Raw genomic sequence first — 12,519 nt, 5'->3', positions numbered from 1 at the left:
TAACCCTCCATCCAAATTGTCTGTGGCCCGTGCATTTATCATGACGTTGGGCAGCCGCGGTTTCCTTGTGATAACCCAGCCAAACTCGACATCAACATCCGCTCCTCATGGACCCTTCACGCGTTGATCCAAACCCATTTCCTATACTATGAGGCCGGCCTTCCTCCTCTGCCGCCAATGTCTTCGTCAAGGGCTACGTCATTTCGCTCCCTCCCTTCGCCCATTTTCTACGCGACCCTTCGCACCTGGACGTGCCTCGTTCATCAGGCGGCACTTTGCAGCACCACAATTCCCTGGTAGGGTGACATTATGGTCTGGGGCGGTTACTGGAGCTGCTCTTACTTCACTCGCATTCGTAGCAATCAGCCAGAATGAGACGGAGGATGGCGCAAAAACGCATGAGGCGGCCATGTTGGAGGCATCCCGGAAAGAGCTGAATCAGCGGGTGCCAAAGGCTATACAGCATTCCAAGAAAGTGCGACGGGGAATATACTTCTTTTTTGAATTGTATATTGTCGAGCCGATATGTACGGGATTGCGGTTCTTGCACCTCGTCGTTATCTTTGTACCAGTCCTGGCTACAGTTCCGGTGATCTGGCTTGGGAACAGGCAATCAGAGAAGGATAATGAGAGGACTGGGACATTGTGGTGGTATGTATTTCTTGTGAGATCCATGGAGCGGGCTGGCGCGGCTTTTATTAAGGTATGCGACATCGATTGGAGGCTTGGTTGACGTCTGACTGTGGTCTTTAGCTTGGTCAATGGGCCGCATCGCGATCGGATATATTCCCAACAGAACTCTGCATAACCATGTCAACGCTCCATTCCCACGCGCCGGCACATTCGCTCGAGACGACGAAGATGATAGTGGAGAAGTCTTTCAATGAACGCTCGTTCGAAGAGATATTTGAGGAATTCGATGAGAAACCCCTTGGTGTAGGCGCAATAGCACAGGTCTACAAGGCAAAGCTAAAACGCGATCTTGCCGCTCCAGACGACCTAGGTCGTGAGCTAGAAACGCCGAACCTGCGACAGAGAATAAGGAAGAACGTTGATATGACGCTGAAGAGCATACCACAAAGAGTCCCGTCAAGCCATGTTGCTGTCAAGGTTCTCCATCCAAAAGTTGAGAGAATGGTGCGGAGAGACTTGCGCATTATGGCCTTCTTTGCTGCCATCATCAATGCAATTCCGACCATGGAATGGCTATCATTTCCGGACGAAGTCAAGCAGTTTGGTGAAATGATGCGATTACAACTAGACCTGCGGATCGAGGCTGCGAACCTCACGATATTCCGACAGAACTTCAAAAATCGTACTACAGCTTGGTTTCCATACCCATACACCGAGTACACAACGCGAGAAGTCTTGATTGAGGAGTTTGCGCAGGGAATTCCGATGGAAGACTTCCTACAGAATGGCGGAGGGATATTCCAGGAAGATATTGCCAATGAAGGTCTTAATGCATTCTTAACTATGCTTCTCATCGATAACTTCATTCATGCCGATCTCCATCCAGGAAACATTATGGTCCGTTTCTATAAGCCCGAGAAGTTGGACGTGTCCATGTTCAGCAGAAGAGAAGATAAGACGACTGGACCTCGAGAATCACCAGACGTCACCGAAGAAGTCCTCCAGAGACTCCGCCCCTTCAAGAAGAAGCCGAAAGAATGGGCAACCCAGCTTCAACATATCGATGATGAGGGATACCGGCCACAAATTATATTCATCGATACCGGACTTGTAACCGAACTTAATGCTACGAACAGAGCAAACTTCATGGATCTATTCAAGGCCGTGGCAGAGTTTGACGGATACAAAGCCGGGCACCTCATGGTTGAACGATGTAGACAGCCAGATGCAGTCATTGATAAAGAAGTATTTGCCCTACGCATGCAGCACCTCGTCCTTAGCGTCAAGAGTCGAACATTTGCGCTCGGCAATATCAAAATCGGCGATATCCTGAACGAAGTCTTGTCCATGGTCCGAACGCACCATGTCCGTCTAGAAGGCGACTTTGTCAATGTCGTTCTTAGCATTCTATTGCTCGAAGGTATCGGCAGAAGTTTAGATCCAAACCTGGACCTATTTTCAGGGTAAGTTTGGTGTGAGAATGTGTGCAGGCAGAAACTAATTTTGTAGCGCCCTCCCCATATTACGACAACTTGGTGCTCAGAGCGGTTCGTCGATGATACGTGGCGGTGATTTCTCAATTCTGAAGGTTTGGGCTGGACTTGAAGCTCGAAGTTTCTTGCAGGCTTCGATTGAAAGCGTAAGGTTAGTGGCCTCGTGATTTCGACAATAGCTTACAAGGCATTTTAGGTGGAACGATGTGTCAAATCCGACCAACTATCTCCGAATGTCTGACCATAATCTCTCCTACACATACATCCATTTTAGGCATAGTGTAATTATATTACGTGATGTATCTTCTTGCTTACAAGGTGCGTGGATCATTTTTCTGCATATTAGGCGTTGGAGGAGGAGCATGATCGTTATCATGAAACATTAAACGGCCTGACACGGTATATAAGAGCATCTCTAGAGGCGTAATTGCTGTCGAGGGAAGCACCGGGTTTCATTTCAACTCTCTACTACATTTGTCGCCTGCATCTAGTTCTATGCTATGTGAAAGCATTCCCCACTACGACCTTCTTCGAGGTTTCCTTGAGGCTGCCAAGCTTCACGTGCGAACAGGGGTCTGCTACTTCTTGCGTCATAACTCTTTCAACTTCTCGCTCCGCAGAAAACAACGCACTGGCTCTACATAATCTCTTCTCTTCAACTCCTCTTAATTCTAGTCATCTACCTTCAAGCTAATATTCTCAATTTCTGTTCCTGCTCTTGTCCTCTTCTCTTCTGTTACTGCCCTCATAAGACCAGACCCCAAGTACTCACAAATACATTCTCAATACCTCCATCTCCTCCCGATTTAGCAATGGAGCCAGCCATAACAGGCGCTCTTTACACGGCGGAATCCCTCCTAGAAGGCGCCGTCGCCTTCGCAAAAGGCATCGCCCACCCGACACTCCCGCTCAAAGCAAATCTCACGCACGTCACCTCGGTCCCGGTATCACGATGCCATCACACGCTGTCTGTCGTTAAAGGCCGTGCATACATATTCGGTGGCGAGAGCGAGCCGGGAAAACTGGCAGATAATGCTATGCACATTGTCATCCTGCCCTCTAGCGGCGTCCTCGAGGCCGATTATACCACAATCCCCGCACGGCCTACCACTGCAGATGGCCATGTCCCAGCGCCACGGAAGGGCCATACAGCCGTAGTAATAGGGGACAGCATATGTGTCTTCGGAGGCTCAGGCATAGAGCCCGAAAACGGAAGAATGTGGGTCTATAGCACGGTCTCCAATTCCTGGAGCTGCCTGGACCCAGCCACAGATTCCCTGTACCCATCCCACCGCACCGGCCATGCAGCTGCAAGCGCCGAACTCCCCGGGCCAAAAGAGAAGGTGTACAAGGAGCGCGCGCCGCAACAGCCCGCAGACCCTGCAAAGGTCGTACCGGAGCCCGCGGATGAGGATACTTGGGGTACTATATTCATCGTTGGCGGTCGCAACATTTCTTCCAACGAACTCCTCAATGACGCTCTTGCCTTCGACGTCCGATCACGCACATGGTCTAATATTCCCACACCACTGGGCCAGCCGCGGGAAGGTGCGAGCATGGAACTCATGGGCAACCGGTTGTACCTATTTGGCGGGAAAGGCGTCGAAACGTTCGCATCCGGTGGCATGGAATTGGTGGACGTCAGCCCTGTGTGGAAACATGCTGAAAGTGGCACCACGCCTCTCACTAGCGGATGGGGATGGGAAGAAATCTCCCACGCGGATGGCGAGGCGCCCCAAGCGCGGTCGGGCGCGGGGCTAGTGGGTGTGACGACGGGCCAGGGGCGGCACTATCTCCTCGCTGTCGGTGGCGAAGGCGAGGGGCAGCCCACCGGTGAATTCAAGGCTAAAGCTTTTATCTCCGATATCTGGGCGTTCCAGATTCCATCTGAGCGCGCGACCGCGGCGAGCGTGAAGGATGCGACGAAGGCGGGTATGCGGAAAGACACGAATGAGGCTAGGTGGGCGGAGGTTCAGTACAAGTTTCTCGATTCTATGGGCGAGGAAGAGAAGGAGGTTCCTGGGGAACCGAAGCAGGGGTTGGGGGTTAGAGGCGCTTTCGCGGTGGCGAGGGGAACTGAGGTCGATGGCGCAAGTGTGGTTGTTTGGGGCGGCATGGACGGAAGAGGGACGATGCTGGGAGATGGGTGGCTTGTGACTGTGGATAGGTAAAGTGTGGGTATATAAGTCTGGCGTAAGGATTGGCATTTAGGGGCAAAAGTGGTACTATGTTACCCTAAACTATAACCAGGGAAGAGTTAAAATGTTGGACTTTTTAGAGGGACACTAGGAGAATGCAGATTTCTATCTTAAATCATCCTTGTTACATTCCGTCATATTTACAGACAAGCTAAGATGCAACATAGAATAGGCGATTATGGAAAGTTTTCAAGCTATTGAGATTCCATGCCGAAATCTCCCCAAAACATATTCCAAACTGAAAATAATTGGAGTGTACCTCTAGCATATCAACCAAACGCATGATTTCCAGTCCTTGCGTAAACTTCAAGAAATTTTGTAAGGAGCCCCTCGAAGCCCCTATACGCTGTTTTGTGTCTTCTCAAATAATTTCTGAAATTTTATACTCTAACAAAAAGACCATAGAATCTACATAGTTTCACATGCTTTTCTTCACACTAGCCTACAAGGTCTCTTTACTTTCAAGTCTTCTCACAATTTATATTCTACGTCCTGAGGGCTAGTCAAGTTGCTAAGGGAAGCATTAGATCCCAAAGCTCGCAGCTCAGCCAAAGACGGGAAAGGTATCAAATAGGAAAGACGAGTCGTGTTATGGTGAAGACACTCCCTCTCAGTACGGCGAGCGACATCTCTAATATAACGCATCTTGTTCTGCCAACTGACTAAAATTAAGTACGTAGGGGTGAGGTACTAACACCCTCTTACCTAGATTACCCTAAGAGCGGTAAAGTTGCTTTTGAAAACAGGAAATTTCAGCTCAAAGACTTACATTCGACATATTATCCCCATGATCAATTAGTTTAAAATAGAGCACGAGTTCTTCCTAGTAGAGATTGGCAATACAATATTGATGAAGGATGGAGCCTCACCACATACAGCGGGGGCTGCGGGAGTAGCTCATCTTCAATCAGCTAACTACTACAGCTCCTATCGTCTCCAGCGAACTCACATGATTTGAACCCTATTAAGAATCCATGAGCTCAGAGGAGATCCTTGAAGACAAATATGAGTTAATTGGGTATATTGAAGAGGGGTGGGAGGGACTGAACTTAGGGGGATTCAAAAGTATAACTACGAGCATGCGATAGCGTTGTGAGGCAGTTATTCATTTAGGTGGTGGCCATGCAAGCCATTTCATGATTTTGGAACACCAATTAGGTCTTGTTTTATATACAATTACTAATTCAAACAAGGCAAATCAAACGATCTATGATACAGCTCGTAATCATCGTAAATCCAGCCATCACAGGGACCCCTCTTGTTTTTCCAGCCCAGGGAACCCCGCTCTTGTCTAACCGGCTGTTCTTGAGAGGTCTCGATTCTTGGTACTCACGCAAGAGTGGGGGGGCGGATCTGCCAGGGCTTGGATAAATAATGGTAATGTGGCAGGGTACCTTGCATAAGGGCCTTAGCTTGCCCAGGGATCCTGGCATTCAAATTTCGAGGGAGGGGACGAGAGGGCTGAGATAGAGGCCTTCCAGGAAGAGAAACATGGCGTGAGAAGTCCAAGAGTAGAAGGAGGATAAGTGCCAATTGCCATTTGCTGTGGAGAAGCCTAAAGCTAAAGGCTGTCTCGAAACGAGGCGTAGGCATTACATTTAGGAAATCGATGCTTTTGCCTCATAATTCACCGCCTTCATTTATACAATTCAATTCCAATATGCAAGAAATCACTGCGTACAGGGCATCGGTTTTCTAGGTTGTCAATGAGCTGCGGGGTCTTGCAACGCCACCAAAATTTAGGAAAACATGTAACTACCGCCTTTCATCTTTTGTTTACCTATCCTTCTTCACACAATGAAGCCCTCACCGCCGCATAGCAACCACCTCACCCGCGACAAACGCTTACAAGTACAGGCCCTACGCCTTGCGAACAATTCGCACAAATATATCGCTAGCTTCCTCAACTATATAGAGAGACAAGTTCAGTACACAGCTGCTCGTGAACGCATCACACCAAAGAAGCTCCCTGATCGCCCTTCAATCTTTACTGACGCTCAGATTAATCAGATTGAGGTCTTCATCTGTAGCGCTCGAACTGGTAGACTACTGAGCTACACTCAGTTAGCTAATAAGCCTTTCTCCGAGTTTCAATGTAACTAATACGCGATTCGAAGCGCTGTATGCCAGCGAGGCCACCCACGCTGTGTAGGCCTAGCTAGGCCGCCTCTCTCGCCCTCGAGTCGACGAAAGCGCCTGAAGTGGACGTATAATCACCTTGATTAAAGAATGGAATAATAGTCATTAATCCTGTAGGCCAATGAGAGGTATATAACAGGGAGCAGGCATCGAATGCTAGGGGTTACACAGCGCCCTGGAGAGGACCTGCTTGATCCTTGCGAATTAGAAAAGACTAAGAAATGATGTGGCTATATATATTCTGGTGTAGCTTTTCTAGTAGAGAGAAGGGGCTTTATTAACAAGCAATCGTACTGGGACTAGATAGTTCAGATCATCCATGGCTGGTTTCCCTTTAAGCCTGGTATTCAGCTCAGGGCAAATAGAACCCCAGGCCACCCAGTAGTGCCTGCGCTACTAGAGTTGAAAGAACGAGGTGTTGAGACTATCTTCTAGCCTCCCTCCTCAGCAGATCTCAATCCAATTGTGATAATTTGGAATTTGATGAAGGATTGCATCCATAAGCACTATAGAGATGTGCAGCTCTCCTACGATCATTTACAAGTGGCAGTACGAGTAGCCTGGGATTCAATTACAGAAGCTCAGCTTCAAGAGCTTTTTGAGAGTATGAGAGATCGTTGTGCAGCAGGAACTTGCTACGCAGGAAGCGTTCGTAAAATACCAAGTATTGTATGTAATTAAAACCTTGGTTACGCCACTTGGACCCCTGCCTCAGCCCATGACCAGACAAAGCCAACGCAGTGTGCCCTGTGCCACAGTTTCCTGTTCTTCCGGGGCATCTTTAGCGAAGGCCCAGTGCCACTGGTTCTTAGATCTGCCGGTATGCACTGCATGGCATCGAGAAAGGCCGTCTGTGGGGTTAGGTTCGGACGATCTGCTCCTTTGGTGCCCAATAACGAGGTGGATGTGGGTTAAGTCCCACCCTTTGGCGCAAGGCGAGCTGTTAGACATGCTGTCGGTCGAAAAGTGGCAAGTAGCGGGGATTCTGGACTCAGCTCATGGGAATTGACCATTCCCATTAAGAGGACGCATAGGATTCCCAATTGCCATGCTCCAACACAGATTCCCATGCTATGGTCTCTAACGTTGACGGGGGCTTCACTGGGTCGGCCAGCCGCGCTCAGCGTTGAGAATAACTTCGTTGTGATCGATTAGAAGGGTTTAATGCCTCAGCTGATTTGTACCGCTTCCGCCGAACCGTTGTCCGATGCAAAAGAGCACAAAATGGAAGTCGATAACTCATTGGGGCTAAAAGATTTGAGGTAGCTCGTTGAAACTAAAATCCGAAATGGACGTGCGTAAATTTGGTGGTCTGATTCTACTCCAGGATCGGTATGTGGACAAGGGGAAACCTAATTTGAAAGTGAATCCCAAATATTTTTAGTGACAACAATCAGCTGCTCTGTCCACGGGGTTGAAGGAATGCGAGGGTGATAGACTTGCATCAAGTAACGTTTTCGACTTTTGCTCATGTTGGGAAGCTTGAAATCTGAGAACACAAAACTGGAGTTCTCTCACGTCTGCAATAATGGTACGATAGCATAGAACCTGGGCAAAGGACGGGCCAGCTGAAAGACAGGCGAATGTTAGAAATCAGGAACGATCTTGTGGATCTTTCCTAGCAGGATCCCAAATGCTCTCTTCCGGCGGATCAAGCAAAGAGATCAGACCATGAGCAGGGCTTTGGAGAGTGAAGTGGAACGATAAAGTTCAGAGCACGGGCTGGAGCGTCACAAGACCGCCGTTTTGTAACGTGAGGTAACAGGGTGATGAACTGATGATGCATTATCTGATCAGGCGATAACGAATGAACATCAGGGAATTCAGATGGTTTGTTGCAGCCGGAAATGCGTGAGAAATCTAAATGGAAGGCATCGGAATTTACAGGGTCCACAGGGATAGACTTAGCCAGAACTTAGCTTCAATAGGTCTAGCTGGAAGCTTAAGTTGATGAATGTGTACCTGGAGTTTTAAACCGCTCAGGGCACGAAACTTGCACAGCACAACCTTAGGCGGTCTGAGGAGTTTTCCGAACATGCCTTCGCTGGACGAGAGATGAGATCTAGACCAGGTCGGTTGGCGGGGCGGGTGAAGTGAAGACCTCACCTGACCCGGGCTCTTGTGATCCTCTCGAACTTGCGCCTAGAACAGCGGCCCCTCACTCATGTCTCGACTCCGGCACGAAAGCTCGCGGAGGATATTGGCTGCCCTAATTTCTTCGATACTCGGATATGGATAACGGGAGCCGCCGAAGGTTAGTCTTCTTTGTATTGGAGCCCTGATGCTCTCACATCCTTCCCTCGAGTCTAGATCTAGACAGCAGCATAGGATTGGACCATCCCCTTGACGTGGAGTGATATGTCGTACGGCTCCTCTCCGTAAATTTGAGAGAACGTCTCAACGCTCGGACGGAGAGGGCTATCACTTGCCTCGAGGTATCGAATCAACGCTAAACTCGGGGAAAACTGTCACTTCGAGCAACCTTCGCACCGTTGGGTGAGCCTATCGGTTTCGCGATCCACACCCCCTCGTTCCATCCTTGCGCTAGATCCCAATATACTACCCCAGCGATGAGGTGCAGGATGGAACAGTTTCCCTCTAGCCGGTCCAGTGGCCTTTCCCGGCACTTTGATGGTGGATGAATATCGCGTGGTGGAAGAAGGGACTGCCAATCCAGCAGCGCTATCTCACTCAAGTATAGTGCAATGAGAAGTCGGCGATGACCGGTCAACCCGACATTCGACTGCATGTTATCAAGAGACAGGAAGCCGAACCTCTAGAGCCGGCATGAGAAAAATGACCTGATGTTCATGCGCAGTGAGATCTCTAGCATATCGTGATTTTATACCAGTTTAAAAGTGGGACACCCTTCAAAGAGGCGCGATTGCTCGCTAAGTGGCCCTCAGCTTGACAACGACCCTCGCATATTCAAGCAGGGTTATCATTACAGAGTAGACAGAGACTTAGTATTCGTTGGAAACACTCACTAATCCTCACGCAGGCAAGCTTGCTTCGGTAGACAGATGGCAGTAGACATCGTATTGGTCACCACAGCAGCTGCACTTGTCACCGGCCTGCTTTGCTAAAGGGCCCTTCAAACTGACATGCGAACCCGATACAGTAGTCTCGTATGGCATAATGCAGAGAACAAACTCGGCTCGGGTCATCTTCAGGTGTTCTTGCATCAAGATGATGAACCTCCCGCAGACACGAGCAATCGATTGAAGGTGGGAGCCTATTTGCGAGGTCAATGTCTAATCTGCGGCTGACAAAGAAGAGCGGGGGGAGAGCCTTGATATCCTCTCTGATCTCCTGAGCAGGTAACGAAGCATGTTGCGTCTCTTCCGTGATCTGGTAATTGAAGGGTACCCCACTTTTAAGTTCTCAGATCCGCTAAGCTCTCCTGACAGCAGCTGGCTGATAGGGAGAGGATCGTGATCCACTAAGACATTTCGAAGGACAATCCTTGACCGTCAAAACCTAGATTATACTTGCTGCCTTTCCGTGTGGGAACCCACCAAGGACTAGGGCCGGTAATAAATATTGCATGGGACGAAGGTGCACGTCCGCGTATCGTTCGTTTGCCGAGAGCATCGTAAATTTTCGTGGAATTTGGCTAACTTTCGAACCATCTGTCAAAGAATTGTTCCTTGGTGAGAATAAAGAAAGCACAGGCAGAATGAAAGTGAAACCACGCTGTGCCTCCGCTCAATCTGTCCGTGCTGGCGCTTGCTTGGTCTGTAGACCAATGAAATTGAACCCTAAAACAGTTTCTTCCGCGCTTTTCAACTCTAGAAGGGTGACTTCTATGTCTACAAACCTCCTGGTAAGTCCGTTGAAACTTTCCTTGGGTTGAATTCTGCACTGAAATGTTAGCATCCAATTTGAGTCGAAACGAATTGTGTAAATATCCCCTCCGTCATGCACGCTTTGTGAGAAGCTCGAGTAAAATATGCACTTTGTCTAGGGTTAAAGGTATGGGGACCGTCATATACAGGGCGTATTGATAGATGTCTTCGTTTTACTTCTGCGCTTAGGGATTAGCATCCTGACTACGAGGAAAGATTGTGGGGTAATCATTGAGTCAGTAGCTCACAGCATGACGGTCAAGCCGATGACCATGGATGTGGTCTTGATCGCTTCCGAAGGCCGATTAATGATCCGGGAGAAGTGGCGCCACCGATTTGTTAGGCCACCTCAGCGATCAAGGACTCGACCACCTGTTCAGACTCGCATCAAAAAGTACCAAGTACAGTGGGATAGAGGCCTCTCTCGGCCTCTTTCAGGCTTAAATTCGAGAATCCGATACTTCTCGATAAAGAAACGGTCCACCCGATCTTTTAGCGCCCTCATAGTGCGGGAATTTAGGAGACCCCATGGAGATTGTGATGCATGGCTGAACTGACCTGACCCTCAGGTCATGTGGCTGCCCATTCCTTATTCCTCGCCGGTCCGCATGTCTGGTACGTAGCAGGCTTCTGTCCGACCGTGCCAAGACAATCCGAGGAAGCCCAATCTGCGCCCATGAAGCCGCCACTCATACCGAGTATTCAACGGGTGCAAAGCTTCGTGAACTCAAGATTAGCTTTAGCTATTGAACATAGCAACATTTGGTTCACGAAGAGAAGTCCTCAAACGGGAGATATGGCTTCAGTTCCTCACCAGATATCTTCATCGCGTAACCGTAAGTGGCGCTCGTCACCCACGTCTCGGCTCCTGTGTCATTTGGTTCTTTGCCAGACATGTCTTGACGCATAAACTAGAAGCTCATGAGAATCCGACGACTCTGGAAGGAATAGAAGCTGCAATCAGACAATCGGAAATCGCACTTAACTTAGCCGCTTCACAGGAGGACCAACACCCAGCGTTCCAAGCTGTGCATCACGACCGCCTCGCCGACCTTTACTACTCGAAGTATGGGTTAACTCGCAACAGCAGCGACCGTGACGCCGCCAAATCTCTAAGCGGTACAGCCGGGGTTCTTGGCAAACAGGCCACGCAAAATAACCCCCCAGGCTACTCTAAGGCGGCGCAATGGTGCGCAATCCAGGGAAGTCGGCTCTCAGTTCGTTTCGAAAGGTTCGGAGAGAAGAAGGATCTTGACGATGCCATTGACATCTATGAAGAAGCTTTGGAAGCCCTTACAGAAGGATCATCTTTGCGATCGATCATCCTGATGAACCAAGCAAATTGCCTCTGCACCAGATATGAGGAAGAAGGGTCCGTGGAGGATATTGAGGATGCGATCAGAAAAGCTAGGGAGGCGTTGACTACTGCGGGCACAAACACTGCAACGATACAAAACGATCTCTCCACTATGTACTTGTCCAAATACGAGAGGGACAAGGTACCGGAGGACTTGGAAGAATCGTTGAAGCTTTCGAAGAGTGCAGTAGACAGGACAGCCCAGGATGACCCGAAGCTTCCCACTAGGCTAGTGAATCGAGCTATTGCATTGAATGCCCGATACGAATCCTTGGAGGAGATAAAGTGGATTGAGGACACAATTGAGACCTTGGAAAAGGCAGAGGCTTCCGCCAGAACTGGTAATGCGGCATGTCTCCCTCAGATTCTCTCTCGGCTCGCTGGTGCGTTATACGTGCGTTACAGGCGGACGAGGACTTCTTCCGATATACTTGCGGCACTCGAGAAAGGGAAGGAGGCTCTCCAGCTGATCGATGATAACCCTCATCATGATGACCGAAAGAAGCTCAACAAACTCCTGCATACTTGCAGCGAAGAGGCCCGGGAACTAGAAGATGACGAAGAGGAAGTAAGAGAAGGCGACTGTTTTGTGGAGGTTTGAATAAGGACGATCGTGGCTGGGAGCCATGCCATCTATTTCCAACCGGACCAGCCGGATTCCATGGAGCGTTGACTAAACATCAAATGAGCAGGAAAATTTGGGGCAAAATGATGTTGGTCACTGACACTGTGAATTGCGAGAGCTTGTGGTCGATTGGGGCTGCGCAACAGCTCCAGCTGTGCGCTGTCGCATTGAACGTGAGAAGAGAATCTGAAAAGATGACACTCGTTATGGGCTACTGTGGCCTCGG

The 12,519-nt window shown here is 49.2% G+C and overlaps 4 protein-coding genes across 4 annotated transcripts; all 4 read left to right on the top strand.

Moving 5' to 3' along the window:
* The first annotated feature begins 84 nt into the window (after positions 1–84).
* BDR25DRAFT_130554 (ABC1-domain-containing protein) lies at positions 85–2,653 on the top strand. Its single transcript, XM_033683832.1, has 4 exons — positions 85–703; positions 754–2,096; positions 2,143–2,272; positions 2,323–2,653. Exons 1-4 carry the CDS (start codon positions 149–151, stop codon positions 2,365–2,367), a joined length of 2,073 nt encoding a protein of 690 aa, XP_033550118.1. The 5' UTR covers positions 85–148; the 3' UTR covers positions 2,368–2,653.
* Positions 2,654–4,442, top strand: BDR25DRAFT_130555 (uncharacterized protein). Its single transcript, XM_033683833.1, has one exon. It carries the CDS (start codon positions 2,939–2,941, stop codon positions 4,295–4,297), a length of 1,359 nt encoding a protein of 452 aa, XP_033550117.1. The 5' UTR covers positions 2,654–2,938; the 3' UTR covers positions 4,298–4,442.
* Positions 4,443–6,121: 1,679 nt separating this feature from the next.
* Positions 6,122–7,144, top strand: BDR25DRAFT_387430 (uncharacterized protein; the record flags this gene model as incomplete). The annotated part of the gene is made up of 4 exons (XM_033698057.1): positions 6,122–6,411; positions 6,442–6,531; positions 6,803–6,806; positions 6,899–7,144. The coding sequence occupies 4 exons, from the start codon at positions 6,122–6,124 to the stop codon at positions 7,142–7,144; spliced, it is 630 nt and encodes a 209-aa protein (XP_033550116.1).
* A 3,127-nt stretch (positions 7,145–10,271) lies between these two features.
* On the top strand, positions 10,272–12,269 carry BDR25DRAFT_341395 (uncharacterized protein; the record flags this gene model as incomplete). Its single annotated transcript, XM_033693603.1, has 4 exons — positions 10,272–10,289; positions 10,461–10,848; positions 10,881–11,147; positions 11,227–12,269. The coding sequence occupies 4 exons, from the start codon at positions 10,272–10,274 to the stop codon at positions 12,267–12,269; spliced, it is 1,716 nt and encodes a 571-aa protein (XP_033550115.1).
* Between the last annotated feature and the right edge of the window lie 250 nt (positions 12,270–12,519).

This window comes from Lindgomyces ingoldianus (genome assembly GCF_010093535.1).
Source record: "Lindgomyces ingoldianus strain ATCC 200398 unplaced genomic scaffold BDR25scaffold_9, whole genome shotgun sequence".
In the NCBI taxonomy this organism is placed as follows: Eukaryota; Fungi; Ascomycota; class Dothideomycetes; order Pleosporales; family Lindgomycetaceae; genus Lindgomyces; species Lindgomyces ingoldianus.
Note: the sequence above shows the minus strand (reverse complement) of the source record. Positions and strands in the feature narration are given on the sequence as shown.